Source organism: Stenella coeruleoalba, assembly GCF_951394435.1.
Source record: "Stenella coeruleoalba genome assembly, chromosome: 3".
NCBI lineage: Eukaryota > Metazoa > Chordata > Mammalia > Artiodactyla > Delphinidae > Stenella > Stenella coeruleoalba.
In genome coordinates, this window is record NC_137148.1 from 78261668 (window position 1) to 78286934 (window position 25267).

The 25267-nt window shown below is 37.9% G+C and overlaps 1 protein-coding gene and 1 long non-coding RNA gene across 3 annotated transcripts in view; one reads left to right on the forward strand and one right to left on the reverse strand.

The window, feature by feature from the left end:
• Positions 1-1631: 1631 nt before the first annotated feature.
• Positions 1632-23978, reverse strand: RIOK2 (RIO kinase 2). 2 transcript variants are annotated; one of them, XM_079918368.1, is made up of 10 exons: positions 23270-23978; positions 20489-20627; positions 19625-19741; positions 16985-17160; positions 14292-14380; positions 11881-12072; positions 10268-10360; positions 8591-9115; positions 7832-7928; positions 1632-3534 (listed from the first exon to the last, which is right to left on the reverse strand). In XM_079918368.1, exons 1-10 carry the CDS (start codon positions 23333-23335, stop codon positions 3370-3372), a joined length of 1659 nt encoding a protein of 552 aa, XP_079774494.1. In that variant the 5' UTR covers positions 23336-23978; the 3' UTR covers positions 1632-3369. The 2 variants fall into 2 exon arrangements, with proteins under 2 accessions (XP_079774494.1, XP_079774495.1); XM_079918369.1 differs by having other exon boundaries at positions 22374-23978.
• A 37-nt stretch (positions 23979-24015) lies between these two features.
• The window catches only part of LOC307184397, a 202367-nt gene continuing 201115 nt past the window's right edge, over positions 24016-25267 (forward strand). The window contains exon 1 of the long non-coding RNA XR_013827719.1: positions 24016-24192. This is a non-coding gene — a long non-coding RNA (uncharacterized lncRNA). The remainder of the gene's footprint in view (positions 24193-25267) is intronic.

Genomic DNA, 25267 nt, shown 5'->3' on the forward strand with positions numbered 1-25267 from the left:
TAGGAAGTTGTTCTGAGGAAGGATGAAGAACAATGAAGATGGTGAGCCTTGGCTTACCCAGAGCACTGAATGTGACACGAAACAAACCTACACCTCAGGGAAGTGCTCTGAACTCAACCCCCTATCCTGTGGAAATGGCTGATAAAACTATGAGGCAGCAGGTTTACCTAAGTTTTTTAATTAGGCAACTATGTGTTTTGTCAGAAAATTTACAGTGCACTTAACTAAAAGAAGGATTATCTTGAACTGCACTAACCTTCCAGTTAGTACCCTTTAAAGATCTTTATGATTCTGGAGAAAGCTCAGAAGCCATCTGTACACCAAAGAACAGACTGATGGTTACCAACACTGCAAACCTGGCACTAATACAAACTGCATACCTTGCAGGAAAAGCTTATTTCAAGGGAACACCAAGTAGACAATGGAAAGCTGCAAGCAAAGTATCTGTACGTCTTGATAAAATCATAGTTGAAATACCTTGAAAAATGGAAAGATTCCTCTGGAATCTCCCTTTTGGTAACCTTAAGTCATTTGAACCATACACTAAACATACAGTCAGCCCTCTGTATCCTTAGATTCAGAACCCGCTGAGATGGAGGACCCACCGTCTGCGCTTTTATTTAAGGGACTTGAGCATGAGACGATTTTGATACCCACAGGTGGTCCTGGAACCAATCCCCAGGGGATACTGAGGGACCAGCATCAAGCACTGTGCTAAGCTCCTGTAAGGTGTTATTTCATTTACTCTTCAGAACAACCTCGAGACAGGGACCATTAAATGTCTTCATTTACAAATCAAAAAAGCGAGGTTACAGAGGCTACAGAAGGTACCTGGGAAGTGGTAAAACCAGGATTTAAATTTGAAACTCCCAGATTCAACAAGTGTTTTGCGTCATAATACAGTTTTACTATATTAGTAGTAGACTTAAAAATTTTTCTTATTGTTCACTATGGATGTTTTAAAATGTGAGGGTTAAATCTTGTCTGATTAAGGCAAAGTCTCTAATTTCTATATGATGGCTACTCAAAAACATCTTTTAAAAATCATTGTGATTGGACCCAGAATAATTTGTTTAGGTTTGTACATTTGACTAATTTGTTCTGTAACTCACAGGAAATCTTAGACTATTAAGGGTAAGCACTGTTTATTTGCCTTCTAAGTTCCTCAAATAGTAGTTAAGCTTTTTATGTAATAGGTACCCAAAAGGTAGACTGAGTCAACTGAATAAAGCTGAGTAGGGTGAAGTCATATAGTTTCCCAAATTGGTTTTGAAACTTTTAATATAAGAAAATGTATTCCAAAATAAATATTCTGTGGTTCTATTATGCTGTCTTCAACATTATGTTATCAAAATGCTTTAAAGTAGATAGATTATAAAAAATGAATAGGGCTTCCCTGGTGGCATAGTGGTTGAGAGTCCGCCTGCCGATGCAGGGGACACGGGTTCATGTCCCGGTCCAGGAGGATCCCACATGCCGCGGAGCGGCTGGGCCCGTGAGCCATGGCCGCTGAGCCTGTGCGTCCGGAGCCTGTGCTCCGCAACAGGAGAGGCCACAACAGTGAGAGGCCCATGTACAGCAGAAAAAAAAAAAAAAAAAAAAAAAAAAAGAATACCTGAATTTAAAGATATACCTAAAATTCAAAGCTATGTAAATACTTTCAAAATTAGTATAATTTTCAAGGGAATTAGATGTGATATTTTCTTGCATCTGTATTATTACAGTGATTTTATTAGATAGGTCTTGTGAAGGAACAGTAGAATTAATTTTGCAAAGGTTAAAGGGAATCTGCTGTCTTTGTCAATCTTGGAAAAGAATCTGCTGTTGTATCTCCTGGCCAATGCTAACTACAGATGCAAGTTAATTCAAAGACATCCTGGCTGGTGACTGTGGGGTGACACTGCCATCTAGTGGCCATTTTCCACTGCAAGGGACATCCCTCTTACGGGCCATGCTGTTGCTGAAGAGACTGGATTATCATCAGGTACATGTACCTAAGAACCCACTTTCACATCTCACTGGATTATAAAGTCTTTGAGGGAGAAACCATGCCTTATGTATTTTCTTTTTTCCTGCACCCAGTGAAGGGAGTATAGCTGAATGTGGGGCCTAGTTAGGGACGATGACCCCCAATCCAGTTGAAAATCCACCTATAACTTTACAATCAGCCCTCGCACATCCACAGATTCCGCCAACCTCAGATCACGCAGTACTGTAGTATGTATTTATTGAAAAAAAATCTGTGTATAGTGGACCCTCGCAGTTCAAACCCACGTTGTTCAAGGGTCAACTATATTTGTTATCTTTGACATGAAATATGTTCTTGACCCACCCAGTTAAGAACATCAGAAAGAACTGTTCACTTCTCATCCCTTCTACTTCCCCCCACCCTTAAGTCTTCTACTTCTGTTCAGGCTGCATAAAAACTGGAAACTGTAAAAATCATGGTGTGACTATCTCAAATTTCTGTTCCCATGACCACATTACCAATTTAAGTAGCAGAAAATAAAAGGAGACATAGCTTGTTTACCCTTAATACAAGAGACTAAAAAAATATATGGCAGTGAATTCTTCCTGTGGCTAAATAAAATGCAACCAAGTCGTTAGCAGATTTTCTGAAAGATAAACATCATTGTAATTACCATTCCAATAGCTACACTTTAAAGTGCTAGACATTGTTCTAAGTGCTTTCTGTGCACTGTCTCATATAATCCTCACAACAAGGCTACAAAGTAGTTATAAATCCAATTTTAACACTAAGAAAACTGAGGCAGAGAAGGAGAAAGAGGGAGAGAGAAATGAGACTTGCCTAAGGTTGTTTCCACTAGTAAGTGGAAAAGCTGGAATATGAAACCAAGCAATCTACCTGTTTGTGGTAGAGAACAAAACCAGGCAAAAACAGTGATATTTCGATTTTAAAAGATACTCAAGGGCTTCCCTGGTGGCGCAGTGGTTAAGTCCGCCTGCCGATGCAGGGGACACGGGTTCGTTCCCCGGTCCGGGAAGATCCCACATGCCGTGGAGCGGCTGGGCCCGTGAGCCATGGCCGCTGGGCCTGCGCGTCCGGAGCCTGTACTCCACAATGGGAGAGGCCACAACAGTGAGAGGCCCGCGTACTGAAAACAAAAAACAAAAAACAAAAAACTCAAATATTCCTAACAAAAAATTACTTGGAAAACTGGGTTGCTTTAGCAGAATTACTATACTTATTCTTTAGAAGACATGTACCGAATGAGTCAAATTTATTGATGAAAGAGGGTTTACTTATCTATTTTTATATATATATCTGCCTTGGTGCAAAAAATACTAAAGGTGGCTTAAAAAGGGATCATAGTAACTTTTTGAAAAATATTCAACTTCTTAAATATATTACTCTCCCCAAAAGCTAGCTGCTTCCAAACTTGATTTAATATTTTGCATGTTTTCTCTCCGTTGCTTTGTAAATATATTTGCTTCTCCTTTCTGTAACCGTCGTCTCACAGCTGATTTTTGCTGTTTTGTCAACTGACGCTTCACCTTCTGTTTCACCAATTCCTGGAAAGATTTCATGAATTAGTATCACTGATAATGGAACATTTTGATAAGGAGTAAACATTCAATAAAACAAAGATTTACACTGCTAATATTTTTCAAATTTCTGTTAAAAGCATGAGTTTTAAAAAATTCCAAACACTGACAGTACTATATTAAACAGCAATAAGAGAAAACACCAAACTGTTATTAAAATAGGAGGAATTAAATTCCTAACAGAAATACAGATTACAGCAAAAAGTAGCACATAGTAGTGAACAGTCACATTTCTTTAAATAACAAATCATCATAGTGCCACCTAGTGTCTATCAGGAAAACTGGGAAAAACCAACCAACCATAATCCCCAAACCCAACAAGATGGAAAGAAAACAAAAACAAACAAACAAAACCAAAACAATCTGCTTATTCCTTTGCTTTCTAGGTAAAAGGAGGCATGGTTTTGTAGTGGAAAATTATGTTTGAAAGCATTTACTACTGGTCAAATATACACAAGAGTGCCTTCATAACTTCAGGTGTAGAGATGACCTGATGGCAGCAGTTACTCATGGAAAAGTCCTCATACAGTTTCTGGGAGAAACAGTATGTTTTCACACGGTGAATGATCATAAATTCAAATTATTTCTTATCACTTAAGACACAGGCTGCCAATGTCAAATGACTTACAAGATGAAGAATAAAATCTGAATATTCCGTTCACATAATTTTTTTTTCCTCTGAAGCAGCCTGTTTAATTGTGTATAATCTTGCATCATCCAACCTCTCCTAAAAAAAGAGTGAACGCTGAAAGGGTTGAAGCAAGGGTCTCTTCTTAATATGCTCCACCCCATGCTAGGTACAAAGAAGCATTTATTAAAAATCTGTCAAGTTAAAAAATTAAACATTAATGGATTTGAGAGGTAAAAAGGAGCTAGAAAAACCAGTCTGCCTAATGCACTGTTTCTTGGACTGTATATGTGTAATATAAAACTCTGGATCAGATAAGTTAAATGCAGACTTCAGATATTTTACATAGTTAGGCAGACAGGCTTTAACAAGTTATCCCTCTTTATTTTAGTCTAATGATTCTCAGTGGGAGGAAAAGTAAAAGAAGATAAAGCGAAACAGAAGAATAAAAATGCAAGTTCCTGCAGAGGCTGATATCCCAGAAGATGCAGTTCCAGGAAGGCCAGAGTCTTAGAAGCACCTGGTTGCTATCCCAGAAATTTCATTACTGAAAGCATTAAGATTGGCTGAAAGTTTAACACATGAGTGACTGGCCTCTAGGACTTTTCTCTACCCTAGGAAGCCAGGCAACTATCACAGCCTCCTCACCCCAGCAGGAGACCAGAAACCTGAATCAGATCAGCATCGTCTTAACTATCACCAAGAGAACAAAGCAATACCTTCAGAATTCTGAAGGTCAATTATTTCCAAACCACAACTCTAATACTTAAATTCTCAATCAGGTGTGAGGACACGATAAAAAGACATTTTTAGTAATAAAAAGTCCTCTCCCCCACCCAAACTCACTCAAAAAACTACTAAAATCCGTTCTGCCACATAAAGAAGTAAACTCAGTAAGGAAAAGAGATAAAACTAGGAAAGAAGGTACCCAACAGGAGACTGAGACAACAGTAGAACATGCACCACATTTAAACTAGAGGAGTTCAGACAGAGGCCTCTGGGATAGTTCCAAGAAAAAAAAAATCAATTTATTTTCTAAATATTCTGCTTGAACTTCCCCTTTGTTCTTTACTTCAATGAGACCATAAGATAATCATATCAAGCAGCTAAAGAAAATAAGGAGGTAATGAATCACTATGCATATACCTCCTAATTCAGAACAATTTACAAATCCTACAAGGTTAATAATTTTCATGTTAAAAAGTGGGAGAAAAATCCACACTAGTATATTTTTTCAAAAAAATGATGAAATGCGAAATAAAATACAGTTGATCCTTGAACAATGAGGGTGTTAGGGGCATTGACCCACTCACTGTGTAGTCAAAAATCTGAGTATAACTTAGAGTCAGCCATCTGTATCAGAGGTTCCTCTGCACCTGCGGATTCAACCAACCACAGATCATATAGTACTGTAGCATTTACTATTAAAAAACCCCACATATTGAAACCAGTGTTGTTCAAGGGTCAACTGTACTTCTGTATTATTTCAAGGAGTACGTGAAAAAAATGAATGAAAATCATGTACTTTGTTATTGTTTTGTTGTTTGTTGCTATTGATGGTGGCCATGTATGTATTTTTTTAAAATCAATATACCTTAATGTTTAGCTGGAATTTAATTCTGTTACATATGAGAAAGAACAGCATTCATAAATGGCAACTTTGCCAATAAATAGGGAACTATAAAAGTATTTTAAAGAGGAAAACAGATTTTACAATTTCAAAGAACACAGAGCAAATCTTTTAGTTTTGCAGACACGAAAACAACAATCATCAAATTAACGAAGGTAATAAAACAGTTTTTTATCTCCTGACCCTTTAAAAAAAATGGAATACGACCTCAAGGAAAATCGTATGACCAAATTCCCAAAAGAATTAGAAGTTAACACGGTCAATTTGTTTCCAATGATTAGAGGGAAACCTTTTTGATTAAGCTGGCTAGAGAGATCTTTTCCCCCCTTAGACTAAAGGCAGATCTGTATTTTATAATCCAGTTTATTATAGGCTTGACCCCATTTGAAATATAAGTTCCTTCTGTTAGCTGTAAGTTAAATGGCATAAAGACAAGACCTAAAGACAATGTTAGTGTCATCATCTTTATATACAAAAAAGAGCATAACTTAGAATTTAAGAAAGTAGCAGAAGTAATCTAACTTCTTTATATGCAATTGCCAATTTTACAACACTGTACTGGGTTGGCCAAAAAGTTCATTCGGGTTTTTCTGTAACATCTTACAGGAAAACCCTAATGAACTTTTTGGCCAATCCAACAATTAGATATAAATGCACTTATGTTTTGAATCTGATAAAATCAAAGAAAGGAGGGTGAATATATCTCAATAAGTACAGAAAAATATCAAAGCCAAGAATGGACAGGCAATCATAAAGTGAAAGAAATTCTTAACCAAGACAGGTGATAATACTTAAAGGGAGATATTATCTTCCATCATAATTAAAAGATGTTTCAAAGATTTCACAGACTTAAATTTTATGTTCAGAAAATCAGGTAAATTATGAGGCCATCAGAAGAATATATAAAATCAGTGCATTTACAGAATTTTATTCTTTTATTTTGGTCTCACAAGTTCCAAATGTTTCTATTATTGAGTAAAGATACCAGTACTACTAAAAGTGCACTATATTAATAAAACAGAGTACTGTTATTTTTAGCTTATTTTTTGATAACTGATTTAATTTTGTAAATGTCCCATATTACCCTCCACAGGGTGTACATTTTAACTTGTTAACAATATATCTGAACTTAAAAAATGAGAAGTTCAGGAAAAAACAAAGTTCTTTCCCTGTGAATTCACTTTCTAAATAATAATTTGATTTCCTCCTTTCTACCTTCTAAACTGACTTTCTTCTTTTGCTCATTTTAAGTAAAGTTATCAATAAAAACTAGTTTCAATGGTATTCAACTTAGTACCTTCAACCAGAAGGAAAAAACCTACCATACCAATTATGTAATTTTATCTCTGCTTAAAATCTACAAAGGAAACAAACTGATTCTTCCTTCCGGGTAGCCAGGAGAAATGGCCGGCAGGCATAAAAGCTCATCGGTAGGAGCTGGACTATACGTTCATTATCCTGTCCAGAAAATGTCCTTTATGAAATTCTTTTGGACATTTGTTGCTAAATGTCCAACAAAAGCTTGGGACACTGAAAGTTTTACAATTACCTATTTTCCTCTTTCACAATTTAAGAACAAGCTAGCTAGCGAAGCTCGTGCATTTTCACATTTGAGGTGCAGTGCTGTCACTAGCTGAGTAATCTTGAGCAAAGTCATGTAACTTGTCTGTGCCTCAATTTCCTAATTGTTAAAATGCAGGGACAAGATCACATGAGAATCTACAAGGTCCCCCTTGGATTTAAATTTCTATGATTTTAATCTTTCAAATTCAAGCCAACTTACATGCTGTGTTTTCCCTGAAAGCTCTGATCGTTCCAGCTAAAAGTGAAGTGAACCCTCTCTATTTACTAAATTTGCACTTGTTATCAATTTTATACTATCAACATGTGAAGTCCAAATGGCCAAGGTGGTCCTGTACATCATCTAATCCTCAGAGCGCCTAAGCTTAATAATCTGTCCACAGTGGTGCTAATAAACACCTGGGAAATGTTGAATGAATAGTTACCGGAGGAATTGTTGAACAGCTTAACACACTGCCCACAGAAGTAACACTCAGAGTTCTTGTTCTATGTTGATTAGTATCTTCCATATTTTCTTCATCTCTAAAATTAAAATCAAAATTTAGTTAATTTTTAATAGTTAATTATGCTTAATTTATATCATATTACTACTTTGAAATACATAAAGCCATATTTCATCAAACTACCCTAAATCTAAAAGTTAAATTTTAGATCTTTTGCTAATCTAAGCTGAGGCTGATTCACTAATATTTGTCCAAAAAAAAAAAATCTTAAAAGAAAAATAACATATCAGTAATTTTAACTGTACATTAACAAATAAGTACAGAAGGTTCAAAGCATGAGGGAAAATTCACTGTAAGTAGATATTTTAAGAGAGCACACTTACTACATGTTTATTGGACTATACATTAACCAAACATATATTAGATGAATAATTATTAAAAAATACAAATAATTCACCCATCTAAAACCTCATCAACTTATCAAGAGATCTTATTAACTATTTGAAAGTAATCAGTTTGAATTTGAAAGCAGAACTGCTTAAAATTGAATAAATAGGCTGTCTAGCATAAGACAATTGTAGAGGGTTATTTGAATTTTAACTATAAGAGTTATTTGCTTTCATTTTGCACATGATGATGCAGAATATAGCTGTCATGTCATTTGACAAAAACATTCATTTACCAGAATCAAAGTCTAGGTCTCCAGATTAAAGTAAAACACCAATCAACAGAAGTCTATACCTGAAAGGCCTTAATTCTTTGTTTACTGATGACAAGGCAATCGTATGAGGGCACTCATCTTCATACTCCTCAGAGCCCATGAGGATTCCACCTTGACCTGTCTTATCATCTTGCCTGGTGTCATGTTCAGTTCTGCTATTCTCCTCAGAAAACTCAGTTACAGAACTGTTTGTAACAACCTGCCCTTTTATTTCTTCTAAAGGCTGATTGAATTCAGTCATTTCAAAACTATGTGCATCAGCACTGTCCTCTGACAAACTGTCTTCCTTTATCTGTTCAAGGTCTCCAGATGATCTGTAACAGCAGTCAACTGATTCACCTATAGAGTTCTGTCCACTTTCAATATCTGATCTACAGTCCTTTGCTTTTTCTGATATCTCTTCATCAGAAAATGAGAATTCAGATCCCTCCTCTGTTTCAATATTTTTATCATCTGGACCTACTGGATGAAGTAGTTCATCATCTGCCTGCATTTCCTTTGTGTAGCCGCTGGCAGAAACCTCTACATCAAGAGAGTCCTCCCTCCTAGGAAAAGAAAAGAATGTTATGCATTTAGAGAGCGAGAAAAAAATCCACCTGACATGAATTAAGTATTTAGTGTTCTGATAAATTACGACTCTCAAATGAGTTTAACAGTTTATATATTTTAAAGGTTTTTCTCTGCCTAAAAGGTAATACTTAAATCACTTAACTACACAAATGTAAAGGACATAGCTGGTTGTCATCTAAGAATAAAATGACTGTGAGGGACTTCCCTGGTGGTCCAGTGGTAAAGAATCTGCCTTACAATGCAGGGGATGTGGGTTCAGTCCCTGGTCAGGGAAGTAAGATCCCACATGCCGCAGGCCAACTAAGCCCGCACGCCACAACTACTGAACTCTCATGCCTCAACCAGAGAGCCTGTGTGTGGCAAACTATAGAGCCCACACGCTCTGGAACCCGTGCGCCTCAACTACAGAGCCCACATGCCCTGGATACTGAGCACCACAACTAGAGAAGAGAAAACCCGCACGGCACAACTAGAGAGAAGCCTGCACGCCACAAGGAAAGATCCCTTATGCCTCAGCAAAGATCCTGTGTGCTGCAACTAAGACCCGATGCAGCCAAAAATAAATAATGAATCTTAAAAAAAAAAAAGGAATAAAATGACTGTGAAGAGCAACAGATATTAGTAGAAAAGTTACAGAAACTTCAGTTGATACTGACTTAATAAATTAACTTTCAGAGGAGGCTAAAGATTTTAAGTTATGTCAATCATCCCAAATCAGAAAACAATATCTTAACTACGTATACAAAATGAGAACATTTGGCTGTGTGAATTTACATATAATTATGTTCCATGAATCAATTAAATATAGCTCCTATAGTGAATAAACGAAAAACACAATTTCTGATAAACACTTGGCTTGATTCCTTAAAAATGGGTTATTCACATAGCATCCTATATTGAATAAGCGTTCTCGAATTTATAAGAAACTAAGTAGGTTCCTCCTCCAAATTCAGTAAGGTTAATGGACCACAGGTAGGCATAGTTTTTAAGTTTCATTTGTATATTATATAGCAATGATACAGAAAAACAATAATAATGAAAATTTTTTAGATGAAAGTGTTAACTTTTAGAACTAAATAAATCTGGTATTCAGAATTCTATCATTTTATGCAACATAGTATACAAACCTGATATCACTAAAGGTTGGGAAAAGCTCACTTTCATAGCTGAAACGTTTCATGAAGAAATCTCTGATGCATTTAACATCTCTGTCAAAATACCTGCAAAAGCAAGAATCATTTTTTATATAGCCTTTGTTGTTCATCTTTTTCCTTATTAGCCAAAGACAACATCCTTGTTATGACATTCTTGTTGTTACATGAAAGAGAAAAGGATGTTACTCAAAAGAAAAAAGAAACAAATCAGCTGCTGGTGTTTGAAAAACTAAAAGCCCAGGAACAAGGACTATAAGCTGTCAATGGCATACAGTTCTTATGGTTAGAAAACTCAAGGTTTTCCCATACTGTGAGACATATATATGAATCCCAGAAAAAAAGATAAGGGCCTGCAGTTTGGGGGCAGATTTCTACTATCCCTCTCTAGTTTCCAGTCTGTCTGATTATAGTTCCCATCAGCTTCAGCTATGTTCACTAGAACCTCTAGTCAACTGGGAAAGGTGAAGACAAAAATAAACTAGTGACTCATAAGAAAAAGTTTGGGGACTAATGTTATGTTTATATTATCTTTATTACCCATTAGCTAATATGCAGTAAACATCTATAGGATATAACTGATACTGTGGCTTATAAATAGTTATCTGGAGACATGTTAATCTGGACTGAGAGTAGAAGGACCTCTGAATATCAGACTGCTTTTTAGGCTACCATAAAGCAGCCAGAACAGATTGAATTCTCTAGAAGGTTTCCAGAAAGGGAGAATTAAGAGACAGGATGACATGGAATTGAGAGAACAGAAGAAAAAAAATACTCAATCTTAATCTGATTACACTCAATTGCATCATAGAATACAAACACATAAAGTAAAATATCCTGTCATATTTCACAATGTGGCTGTTTAAATGGTCAAGTAATATGAGAAATAAGATTATCACAGTATATGAAGTGATTCTGCCCTGTGTCAGGGATGAGGTTTTACGTGAATTCCTTTCTCTTATCAAAATAAAAGCTAAAAACAACATGAGAGATATTACCAGTCTGGTAACTGAGTTCAGTACAAAACCGTAACTTTCATCAAGGCCATAAAAAATTATTAAATTATGCCTGGTGAAGCCCTCTTGGAGGCAACCATGAAGCAGAGAGAAAAGGGGAAAGGCAGAGAGGATGTGGTTCTAGGGTTCCTCCTTCCATGTCCCTACTTCTTCTGAGCAGGCTTTTGTTTTAAAAATTGGGCTTCCACCTAAACGTTTGTTTGAATAAAGAGTTCCATGGCTGAGAAAGTTTGACTTTTTCAAGTCTGTCAGGTTACAAGAGTAATTCAAATTCTTTTGATGATTTATAAAAGTAGGCAGTTTCTTCAGATTTCTAATATACAGCGTTATTTTAATGAATAGGTTTTAAAAACTGTATCAAAGTGCATTTTTTTTCAGTTTTAAAATACCGAGGAGTAAGAAAAATTCTTAGTGGGAAAATCAGAGCATTCTGACATCCCAATTTTTAGACTCTTAACATCAGCCACTTCAAACCAGTTATTAACCCCAATGACAGTATGACAAAGCTTAAAAATTATTAATAAATAAAAGATGACTGCATCACACATAAACACAGTTACATCCAGAATATACCATTCAGCATTGGTATGAGAAGTTGAAACCATCTGTGGAAAATCGATCATGGTGATGTGGTCATCTTTATCCAAAATGAGATTGAATTCATTGAAATCTCCATGAATCAGCCCATGATTTGCAAGTTTAACAATTAGTTCCATAGCTTCATCATATACTGATGCAGGATCTTCAACATGGTGTATCTGACATCTGAAAGTGTTAAGTGTGAAAATGGTTATTTGTCCTCATTTATGATTTTAATGAAAGCAAGCATGTGTGTATTTACATTTAAATATTATTTCCATTTCATCATGCCTCCCTAGCAGTTTTCTCTTCAATCCTACCAGCATACAGATATAACAGCTTAAAAAAAAAAAAAAAAAGACACAACCCATTCAATTCTGTATCTTCTTCCCAGTACACCACATTCTTTCTTTCATCTTAACAGCCAAACTCCTCTACTTGTGCTTTCTCCAATTCAATGAGCACTCTAATGAGCCCATTTCAAGCAAGCTTTCATTCAACCTTGTTCCAATGAAATAGCTCTCGTCAAAACTACCAATGACTTACATGTTGCTATATCCAATGGTCAATTCTCCACCTTCATCATTATCTGGTCTGTCAGTTAACCTCTTCCCCCTCCTTGAAGCAGCTCCTTTCACTTGACCCTTGGTACACTAACTCTTCAGGCTGTCCTCTTTCTGCACTGATCATTCCTTCTTAGTTTTTTTAGCTAGTTCTTCAGCTTTTCCCTGACGTATAAATTTTGGAGCTCCTCAAAGGTTAATCTTAAGACCTATTATCTTAACCATTCTTGGTGATCTCATACAGGCTCATACACAGACTTCAATCTAGACTTCTCTGAGCTTCTGGGCATCTCTAACTTACCATGTCCCAAACTGAACCTCTGATTCTGCCCCACCCTCTAACTCCAAACTGTCTTTCTGCAGTCTTTCCCATTTCTGTAAATGGCAACTTTATCCCTCCAATTATTCAGGCCCCAGATCTTGGTGTTATCCTTACCTGCCCCTTCCTTTATATCAATACAATCCCAAACAAATCATGTAGGCCCTGACTGTAAAACATATCCAAAATCTGACCACTTTTCATCACCTTCACATCTACCACTCTGATCTAAACTACTATCATCTCTTGCTTGCATTATTACAATAATTTCCTAACTTTTCTTCCTAATCCTGTCCTAGTCTCCTTTCAGTCTATTTTCAATACAGCAGTCAGAGTGATACCATTAAAACATTAGTCAGATCATGTCTCTTCTTAATTCAAAATCCTCCAATGGCAGGGAGTTCCTTGGCAGTCCAGTGGTTAGGACCTGGAGTTTTCACTGCCACCAAAAAAAAAAAAAAAAAAATCCTCCAGTGGCTTCCTGTCTCAATCAAAATAGTCCTTATACTATTGCTACAATGGCAATCACATTAGGAAATATAAATGTATCAAATCAACCTTAAAGTTACTGAATGTTGTATGTCAAATATATCCTCCCCACCAAAATAAATAAATAGAACATCCTTGCAATGGCTTACAAATCGTCTGCTGCCTCTGTGATCTCATCATTTACAATTTCTCCCCTTACTCACTCAGCTCCAGCCACAGTGGCCTTCTGTTTCCTGAACATGCAGGCATACTCCCATTCCAGGATTTACGCATTTGCTCTTGCCTCTGCCTGAAATGTTCCTAGATATCTGCATGATTTCCTCTCTCCTTTCAGGATTCTGCTCAAAAATCCCCTTATCAAGGAGACTTTTCCTGGTCACTCCATGTAAAATAGCAGCCTCCTACACCCACCCACCTCAACACTTCCTGTCCTCCTTACCCCACTTTATTTTTATGCATGGCATTTACCACCATCTGATGTATCAAATATTTCCTTGTTTAGCTATTTCCTGCAAGTTTCCTTCCATCAGAAAGTAAGCTCTATGAGGGCAGGGACTTTGTTTTGTTTACTGGGGAGCCTAGAACAGCGCTTGGCACATACTAGACTGTTTATTTACTGAGTCAGAGAGTATAAAATCCATATTGTCGGGCTTCCCTGGTGGCGCAGTGGTTGAGAGTCCACCTGCCGATGCAGGGGATACCGGTTCGTGCCCCGGTCCGGGAGGATCCCGCATGCCGCGGAGCGGCTGGGCCCGTGAGCCATGGCTGCTGGGCCTGCGCGTCCGGAGCCTGTGCTCCACAATGGGAGAGGCCACAACAATGAGAGGCCCGCAAAAAAAAAAAAAAAAAAAAAATTGTGGTAAAATCCATATTGTCAGAATGAAACTGAATTTTCAATTTGCCTTTAAGGCTACTACTTTATGTTAATTTCTAACCTCCCAGAAGCAATATTCCATTTACAAAAAAAAATTATTTTTTAAAATTGAACCTTATAATTATTTATTAGGACTGAAGGTTCCAAGAATTATACTTACAGAGGATAGCCTTTTATGAGTTCCATGACCACTGCATGGCGATTATAATCAACTGGCTTTGGAACTGGAAATTTCCTTTCATACAATGCCTAAAATATAGCAAAACAGGTAAAAAGTAATGAAAAGGTCATTAATTTTTAGGGAACAATAAAATTAAGTGTACCTGTCCACAACCAGAAAAAAAAACATGTAAGCCTTTACAAAATTACAGTTAACACACGATTATTTATGCATGGTTTATTCACTGCACAGAAGGAGCTATACATAAAAACAACATTGTAAACCAGTTTTTGTAATTCACTTTTTTTTTTTGCGGTACGCGGGCCTCTCATCGTTGTGGCCTCTCCCGTTGTGGAGCACAGGCTCTGGACACGCAGGCTCAGCGGCCATGGCTCACAGGTCCAGCCGCTCCGCGGCATGTGGGATCTTCCCGGACTGGGGCACGAACCCGTGTCCCCTGCATCGGCAGGCCGACTCTCAACCACTGCGCCACCAGGGAAGCCCCTGTAATTCACTTTTTTACCAAACATTCACTTACTGAACATTTACTAAATATTATACACTGTGCTAGGTTTACAAAAATGAGTGTGAAAATGTCTCTGCCTTCAAGAAGTTTCGTCTCTTACAATATGTATATCTTCTATTTTGTAAGTTTCTGTCATTTCCTGGGAGTGTGCTTAAAAAATTCAAATGGAAATAAATTGTAATTTAGGAAATATTCTGTCTTCTGGCATATCAGGAAATGAAATATTCCAATATATTAGGCATTTCAGTTTATACAGCACTGACCTTTTTCTTCAGACCACAATATACAATATAAATCTATTATGTGACAGGGCCTTTGTCATTGATACCTGAATCACGCCAACAGTGGTTCTAGTTCTTGCTACCACACCAAACCTTTCTTCAGTGTACCAATACCAACTAAGATGCTTGCGTCAATACTCCATTTTAAAAAAACTACAATGGCTGTAAATATTGACTTCAGTCTGAATAACTTTTCCTAGTTTTCAAAACTCTTTAATCCACTTATCCAGTCCTAGTTCTCTCAATACTCTGTCCAATAAACACTCTGGAGTGTGATCAAGACAGTCACCTTAGTGACTGTCCCCATACACACAGGGCTCACACGAATATTCATGTCTTTGCCATTCTGGTTCCTTTGCAAAGTACACTGTCTTATTGTCTTTTCCTTACAGACAAATCATATGCAACTCCATTACTCTACTCAACTCCCACTCACTTATGAAACCTCCTTCAACGATCATTCTACTCTACAGAAGATTCTCTAAACTCAACATATAATTTGACATTTAAACTGTTCTGTTTTAGGTGTGTTCATGTTATCTTTCCAACTTTAAGACACACACTGCACTCGTTATTTCTTTGGTATCCGCTGTTCACCTCCCCCAACAAAATACTTAATATAGAGGTAGGCACACAGCTGACACTCAATATATGCTTATTAACAGGGTTAATTTTAAGAGCTGTCTACTCTACTTCCTACCTTCTTTGGACAGGAACTGAACTATTTCCCTCTCCCCAAAGATTGTCTGCTTGGCCATATATTTGTTATTTTTAAATCCAAATGGTTTTGAACATGCTTTGGCAGCTCAACAGTATGTGACAACTCTAACTATTGTCATAGTGGTCTAGCCCTTGTACCATAGCTTAACCCTTAAGTTATAGCTCAATCTTATCTTATTTTCGCTTAGGAAAAGAGAGAATAAATTTAAGAAGCATATTTATCCACAACCAGGCTCTATTCCTGTGCCTTCATATAAAAACTCCAAGAAGACACTTAATATAGTTTGGTGGAAATGTATAACAATTCCTACTAAACTGCCTACTTACTATCACAGGATACAAACCATTGATATAACACAAAAAACACAACATGTATGGTATTGATATCACTTACTTATACTGACTAGAGGATTCTTCCCTCAGGATTACTAAAAATTTAAGCACATGAATTAAAATAACCTACTCAAAGAACATCAAACTGAAATTCCCAAGAAACAACAGGTCATACACTGGAGTGACTTTTAATAATTCAAAATTTTAAAAAGATAAGTTATAACAAATAAATCCTACTGGAGAGAATAATAAGAATGCAGTTATTTTCTAATTTAAATTATTAGTGAAGACAATTAATTTGGTTATTATTAAAGATATTTAGTAAATCTATGTTGAACTTAATTTGGAAGGTAAAAGGTTGAAAACTAAAGATTTTTACCATTTCTAATATACATACAAATTCATAAATTGACATTTCTTCCATTGAGGGAAAAAAAAATACCAGTCAACTTACCTGAGAGACTAAGGTTTCTACAGAAGGTAATTATCTGGTGTTTTCAATTAGAGACAGACATATGCATAGACAGGTATAGATTTACATTCACACATACATATTTGTGAGGCAATTACATCACTATTTATTTCAGGCTACTCTATCTTGTTAATATTGTAGAATACAAGTTGCCTTTATGCATTTATAACAGCTGAAAATACCTTTGCGTAGAAGGAAACCACGAGAAAAACAAATACCAGAAATAGTCTAAAGAGTTAAAAAGTGACTGTTAAGGATTGGGACTAGGAGTAGGGAGATGAGGAGGCAACAGACTGATGCATGTCACTACAACCTTTTAACTACACATATTGTTTGGTTAAAAATATAAAATTAAAAATACCTTCATATAAGCAAATTCTTTCATGGCAGAGAGACGAGATAAATAAAGCCAAGACATGTTATGCCTGTGTTTATGATAATCACGCTTGTTTTTCAGATTTCGAAAGGAGGTTCTTCCCAGTCTGTGAAGCTTTAATGCAAATTGCTGCCCTTCTTCATTTGCAACAATGTAAATATCTAGAGTCAAAATTTTAAAAGGATCATTATTATATTTTTATTCCAGTAAATTTAAACAATTCCAATTTTCTAACTTTGGTTTTATTTGTTCCAAATTTTATCTTTCCTAATAACTAGAAATAGTTACCATTCAGCAAAATTCTTTTTATTGTAATTTTAATTACAATACAAAATGATGACATGTATTAATATCTACTACAAAAGAAAACAGGGATGCAAAGGTGTCAAAGGTTACTGCTTCCAAAGATGCTCAATGCTCAATTCCATTTAGTGGGAATACATCTAATTGTTGCTTAGTGTCCTACATGTAAGAGTAGTGATTAATAATATCTTCCTTTTCAACATAGGACTTGTCTGGTGGTCCAGTGGTTAAGACTCTGCGCTTCCACTGCAGGGGACATGGGTTAGATCCCTGGTCGGGGAACTAATCCTGCATTGCCACGCAGCAGGGCCAAAAAGAAAAAAAATTCTTTCTTTTCAACAATGTGAAGTTCAATTCTTAAATTGCTTCAATGAATAAATACTGAGTATCCAAATATAATCCTATAATAATCAGAATGGAGATCTTCCCATAAATATTCTATCAAACAAGTTGCTATTTTAATACTAACATTTAGAACATGTCCTAATTACTCATGAGAGAAACAGCCTCTCATGTTCGTGAGATTATAAATTGACACAATTTGGAAGGAAATTTGGTAATATCAAAATTTTGAATGTGCATAACTTTAGCTCTAATAATTTAATTTCTAAGACTGTAATACTTGGCAACTACAAGAAAGACACCTCTGCTAATATGAAATGATGTCAGGGATGCACCAAGTGGAAAAAAATCAAGGTGTAGAATTGTAAGTACTGTTTGCTTTCACCTATGATTAAAAAGATATGTGATGTATATACATACATCCTCAGTACATTATATACTTGTATTTACATAGAATATTTCTAGGATATGTACAATATTAATAAATAGTGATAGCTTTGGGAAGTAGTAACAGGAGATGGAGACCTGGGTTAGGAGTTAAGATTCACTTTTTACCGTACTCGTACTCTGTTTTGCAAGTAATGAAGTTCTTAAAAATTAAAAGAAAGCCATTTTTTTAATTGAAAAAAATTGGACATAAAAAAATTAAGAGGAAAAAGAGGTGTTTCATTACATCATTTTATACATTTTTACACACACACACTCCCGTATTTAGTAAGTCTAATATTACTTATTAAATATATACCATACTCTGGATATTAATATAGTAGACATACAAACCATATGAAGTACCAAAACAACCTCCTTTGGAATAGGTTTCCTAATAGTTTTTTTACTTCTAATTTTAATTTTTTTTTTTTTTGTGGTACTCGGGCCTCTTACTGTTGTGGCCTCTCCCGTTGCGGACCACAGGCTCTGGACGCGCAGGCTCAGCGGCCATGGCTCACAGGCCTGGACGCTCCGTGGCATGTGGGATCCTCCCAGACCGGAGCACGAACCCGTGTCCCCTGCACCAGCAGGCGGACTCTCAACCACTGCGCCACCAGGGAAGCCCTAATTTTAATTTTTTTGCTCTCTCAGTTTAAAGTATGTAACTATACAGCATAAACTTTGTAGGACAAAAAGTAGTGTATAAGAGAGCATGGCATAAAGAAAATCTTTCTCTGTTCTTTATTTTTACCACACATAAAAAACCACTACATAGGTATTTGTTTAATGCTATTTTAGAATTTTTTTCTGTGGTTCTACACATATCTAACTTTGCCCTGTTGATCATACTGCTGTGATGGAAAGTGTGGTTTTTATAACTTCCTTGTGATACTTTTTAAAAAAAATATTTATTTATTATTTTTGGCTGCATTGGGTCTTCGTTGCTGCGTGCGGGCTTTCTCTAGTTGCGGTGAGCGGGGACTACTCTTTGGTACACTGCATGTGCTTCTCACTTGGGTGGCTTCTCTTGTGGAGCACAGACTCTAGGTGCTCAGGCTTCAGTAGTTGTGCACGCGGGCTCAGTAGCTGTGGCTTGTGGTCTCTAGAGCACACGCTCAGTAGTTGTGGCACACGGGCTTAGATGCTCTGCGGCATGTGGGAACTTCCTGGACCAGGGCTCGAACCCATGTCCCCTGCATTTGCAGGCGGATTCCCAACCACTGCACCACCAGGGAAGCCCCCTTGTGATACTTTTAAAAATTATTACAAATGTTCAATTTATCAGATATTAAAATAAGAACAAATAAAGTATTTGCCAAAGATCTCAATTATTAGAGGAAAACTGATTCTTGGTATAACTGAACTTTCAGTGATAGACTTATGAAAAAACAGTAGTTTACTAAACTAAGGGTAATTTCAAAATCTGTATTGCTTTCAAGCAACTTTTCAATTTACTGTTTAGTTAGAAAAATAGAAAAGATGAATCCTTTCTCAAGGGGAAACATAAACTAAAGCAAATAAAATGCACTCAATAGTACTATCAGCACTTACCAGATTCTTTGCCAACACCCATCTGGTTTCCAACAGACTCAACCACCTGTCTAGAAGAAAGTGTTTTCAAAGCTAGGTAATCATAGCCTGCATTTGTCAACCGATAGCCCTGGACAGCTAGAAAAAATCAAATGAGAAAGACCATATTTTAGTTACACTGTACCATCAAGTCACATCAGGTCAAGAGAAAAATTTAAACAAGGGAAGTCTTAGCTGGAAAAACACTAGCTACCCAGACTTATGAGTTTTAGCATTTCTTGCTGTAATTTTTATTTCTTCTCTAGAGCAGTGTTACTCAAAGTGTAACCTACAGACTGATACCAGTCTATAAATGTTTGTTACTAGACTGTGACAAGTTATAGAAACTAAGTGGTTCAAAAATTTTTGTATCAATTTGACTAAGTTATTTTATGTCTTCAATTCTAATAAGAAGGAATTTGTGCCTGTATTTTGTCAGTTTTTTATTTTTCTAGTAATTATTTTTATTATTTTATAAAGGTACGGATCCATAATAGATGGAAAAAGAGAAACTCATCCCTCACCACTATGGTTTGAGAGGTAATGCTCTAGAGTCCTTTGGCAGACTGTACTTGCCAAAGACAGCAACAATATCTTAATCCCACTTGTTCTTCTGCAATTGGAACTTGCTAATCCCCTATGAGGAAATGAAGGCTATTTCTCTAGCCTCCTGGATCTGGGTGGGCCCTGTGATTGCTCTGACCAATAGAACATGGTAGAAGTGTACTGTGTCAGTTCTATGTCTAGTGCTTTCCTAGTCTGGCAGCTTCCACCTGCTTTTTGGAATACCTGCTCTGGCGGAAGCCAGTTACAGGGAAAATCACAAACGGTGCCTCAAATACTTACTTTTCGTTCGCTCCCAAGCTATAAGTTTATGTTTTACTAGTTCTCTTAAAACTTTATTACAACCACCATGTTTAAGGCTGGCTATAGAAGCAACCAAACTGCAGGGAACAATTTCATGGTTCTTCATGCCCATTTCAACCTGCAATTGAAGAAATCAAAATGCAATCATAATCAACATAGAGCTGTTGTCTACCAAAACCTTGTGAAAAACTTAACTTCTCCGTCAAACTTTCCTGACCATGCAGTTTCCCAACCAATTGTGAGACATAATTATTACCTTCTCTAGACATATTTTAAATCACAATTTGGTATTTAATCATTGATATTCATATTCTCTCTCTCTCTCTACTATACTATATGCACTTCAAGAGTATGAATTGTGAGTGCTTAACATAGTTCCTAACATATGGTATGTACCAAAATACGTATTGACATCCAAATATTTGTGCTTAATAACTACAGATATTCCAGGTATTTATTAAGAAGGTATTTAATGAGAAGATATGAAAGGACCTGAAACGTAGACCAAAAGTTTTAGATTTTATACTAAGGAAAGTAGGAAACTCATGAAGATGCTTAGGCAAGGGAGATTTAAGGGTTGTTTTAAGGATGTTAATCTAGCAGGAATATGCAAAGTGGTTTAGAGAAGGCAAAAACTGGAGGTGCTGTATTGGAGAACTAAGACAACAGTCTGGGCCAGAGAAAACAGAAGCCAGGACAGGGAAGAGGTGGTGGTAATGGAGGGAAAGAATTAAAGAAATTAGTATGGGAGGGATTGGCACTGGATGTGGGAGGGTAAAGTGAATGAAGAGTCAAAGGTGAAGTGAAAAGAAAGAAGAGGCTTTAAGATAGTAATAATTATTATTATTTTAATAGAGTTTGGGAAAGGAGTGAAGGGGTAGACAAAGTTGATTAATTTGATATGAGCACACTGAGTCTGAGGTGTTGGAAGGTCCTTCATGGAAGGTACTTCAGATGAAGATGTTTAAGGAAAATTGGAAAGGCTGATCTGCACTTGGGAATGAAGTCATAACTACAGGGAAAAAATCGTCAATTACTTGATGGAGGTAAGAGATAAAGTCATACATAAAGTGGATGTGATCATTAAGCGAGAGATAATGGAAGAAAAAGGAGGGATAAGGGACAGAACTTCGGGGGGGGGGGGAATTCACACTGGAAGGTAAGGGCAGCCAGTCAAAGTATGATTATTGATGTAGGAGGTGCCAGAGAAGTAAAGGGAAGATGGTCAAGGAAAGGTGGCCACTGATACCAAGACTAGTAACACTCAACTGAGACTGAAATATTTAATGAATTAGGCCATTCCTTGGTGAGCTTCAAAAAGAACTTAAGAATTGCAAAAATAAAGTTTTGGAAGATAAATCTGGCATCGTTTTGATGTCCCAACCAAAATCTCACACTTTAAACTTAACTAATCTTCCATGCTTTGTTCTGTTTCTCCCAGCCTCTAATATTCTCGACTCCCCTATTTCTGTCAGAGGCATTAAGGAGTGAGTTAATGTGCTGAGGAAGTAGAGAAGGAAGGTATCTTTTGACAGTAGGTATTTAGAGAAAGTGTGGCTGAATTTCAGAATCTATGGGAGGAGAAAGAAGTGTCTTCCAAATTTTACACTGAATTTGCATTTGATAGTTTATTCCTTAAGAAATGCCTATTTAAGCAAAAAATAATAGCTCCTAAATAAATGTGTTTTATTCTGCAAATGCCTAATCTATGTGTTGATCTTTGTGCTATAAGACTAAGACCATAAAATCCGTTTTTGTCACTTCCTTGCTTAACAACATTCAGTGGCTCCCCTATACTTAGAATATATTCAAAATTCTTTACCAAGCCTGCATGACTATCTATAGCACATGATCTGGCTCTCACCTTTCCCAGTTACATCTCCAACTCTTCAGTCTCTTGCTCACTATGCTCCAGCCACACTGGCCTTTCTAGTCTTCAGAAATTGTTCCTGCCTTGGGGCCTTTGCACTCACCACTGTAGCTTCCTCTCCCTTCAATTCTTTCCAAGGACTTCACTGGACCGGCTCCTTCTCATTCAGCTGTTATGCCCGCCCCGCATTCTTTCTTTTACTTAGCAAATATTTATTCAGTACCTACCAAATACCAGGAACTTTATAAAAACAGACAAGATTCTTGCACTCGGGCAGTCTTCTCTGACTAAAGAATTTAAAAACAGTATTCAGGCTCCCTGCCTCCACCATGAGGGGTCTCTATTCCGTTATTCGCTTTATCATCTTCATAGAACTTATTATCTTCACATTATCCCTTATTTATTCGTTTACTTGATGATTTGCCTCCTTCGTCTTGTCTGTCCTGTAACCCGTGGAATTCTCTAAAACGGTTACTACATATCCGATAAGTATGTGTGGATTGAATGAAACTGAAGGAACGCTATGTGACTCAATCTGTGAGTAGGGAACTCAATGCTATCAATTACTCTTCAGGATTCTTAAACCCTTCTCAGCTGGTCAGAAGCCCAGGATCAGAGAAGCTTCCCAGGCTACAGAGATTCGATGTGGCTCTGGAGAAGGGGAGCAAAATAGGAAGGAAAAGAGGGGTCTTTGCTTTACGTGGGGGAAGATAAAAAGCTTCTGAACAAAGGCTTTTGAAAAATCCGACTGTCCGGTCTTTTCCCCATTCCCAACCTCGGCCGCGTACCAGGGCCTAAAGCGCGCTCAGCTCCCAGCAAACTTGGAGGAAGAGGAAGAGCACGCGCGGTAGAAAAGGTCAGGGGAGAGGGAAAAATGGCGAACTTCTTACCGCGGTCAGGACCCTGAAGTCATCCCGGCTCATGTAACGCAACTTGGCCACATTCACCTTCCCCATGGCGGCCCCGGACCCAGGCCAGAATCCTGTTTCAACAACCAGACAGCGATAGGAAAGCTGACATGCCGGCTGCTCCCGCGCCTCACAGCGGCCGGGCGGCTCGCGCCTGCGCAGCTTATACTACAGGTCCTTGTTACTAAAAAGAGGTACCGTTCTCACTGACTTGGGGGCAATAAAACGTCTTCTGAGTCTTATGAAGCATATAGTACGGAACAAAGCAGAGTATTTTTTTGTAAAGTGATTTTGTTATGTGGCTTAGTCGGCGGACTCTAAGTGCTCTCTATCATACGCCATTTATTTTTCATATCTGTCAGGACCGGCTGCCTAAAGGATGCGACCCGCCTCTAAGAGCAGAGTGGTAGTTTAATGGGAGGAGCACGTTTAACAGCAACTCCTACTTTAGGCGAAGTGACTTCCACTAAGAGATGGAGAAAATGAACCTGAGCCGGACGCCGGACAATCTAGGAGGTTAGAAATAGAGTAACCACACTAGCAGGCCCCCTGTCTAACTGCGCATGCTCAGGACAGGGGCAGACGTGGTTAAAGAGAACTACTGGCATCTGCTCACTACATGGTTTAAGTTGGTCTCCGAGACTCCGGAGTGCGCCTGCGCCTGCTGGGGGGGGTGGACCCTGGAGTGACGTGTGGGGGCGGGGCTGTAGCCGGCGTCTCTCCCGCGCTTTTCCAGAAAAAGTGCGCATTTTGACGTTTCCGAGCTTACCTACGTGGGTTGTCAATTGAGGACCCGATTTAAGGGCTTTAGGAGAACTGCCGACACCCGCCCTGGGACTCCAACCTACGGCAACAAAAATGTAGCCGGAGCGGGACCGTAAACAGCTTGCACCCCGACAAAGAGGGTGCGTACTCTACTATACTTTCTTACAAGTATAACAAAACTTGTATGATAATGTTTGCATTTATATCTCGTTTCATGAGCTATATTTTAAACCTTTAAAAGGCATGGGCTTACCTGGTGTTGCAGTGGTTGGGAGTCCGCCTGCCGACGCAGGGGACATGGGTTCGTGCCCCGGTCCGGGAGGATCCCACACGCCGCGGAGTGGCTAGGCCCGTGAGCCATGGCCGCTGAGCCTGCGCATCCAGAGCCTGTGCTCCGCAACGGGAGAGGCCGCAACAGTGAGAGGCCCGCGTACCGCAAAAAAAAAAAAAAAAAAAAAAAAAAAGGCAGTTATTTTGGTTCGCTACTTACGTGAGGTGAGTGTGCTGCATTTGCTCGCAGAGGTTTGTGGGCCACTGCTGTTCAGCCTCTCCCTGGGTCTAGCCTCAAAACCTTTAGTATAAACTTTGGAAATAAGTCTTTACAAAGAGTTCCTATCCTTCCCCCGCCTCCGGTTTTTCACTGACGCGTGTGCTGATTTTCCTCTTCTCAAAGGCCCCACTGGGTATGTTGCTTTGTCCAGACACAGAACTAGTCCTTTAATAAAACATGCACTGGAATTCTAAGGCAGGCAGTTGAATCTGCCCTATCTTTTCAGCCGGGATAGTTAATATAATGAAATAGAGAATAAAGAAAGCAGAGCAACCCTCTATTCCCTCAACACAACCTTTGCCTTCTTTTTTACTTGAATTCAGTAAATTTTTGATTAACCAAGCTCAACTAATGGAAATCTTCATTGAAATGGAATTTTTCTTTCTGTAATTCACATAAGACATAAAAATGAAAAGTTTTGGGATTTGCCTGGTGGTGCAGTGGTTAAGAATCAGCCTGCCAATGCAGGGGACACGGGTTCAACCCCTGGTCCGGGAAGATCCCGCATGCTGTGGAGCAACTAAGCCCGTGTGCCACAACTACTGAGCCTGCATTCTAGAACCTGTGTGCCATAACTACTGAGCCCGTGAGCCACAACTACTGAGCCCGTGTGTCACAACTACTGAAGCCTGCGTGCCTAGAGCCCATACTCTGCAACAAGAGAA

Excerpts from the sequence above, each read along its gene's own strand:
- RIOK2 (XM_079918368.1), bottom strand. The coding sequence starts at position 23,335 with ATGGGGAAGGTGAATGTGGCCAAGTTGCGTTACATGAGCCGGGATGAC. Across the intron at positions 19,742-20,488 it reads AGCTTGGGAGCGAACGAAAA|CTGTCCAGGGCTATCGGTTG; the intron begins GTAAGTATTTGA and ends GATTTTTTCTAG. Across the intron at positions 14,381-16,984 it reads AAGAATTTGCTTATATGAAG|GCATTGTATGAAAGGAAATT; the intron begins GTATTTTTAATT and ends GCTATATTTTAG.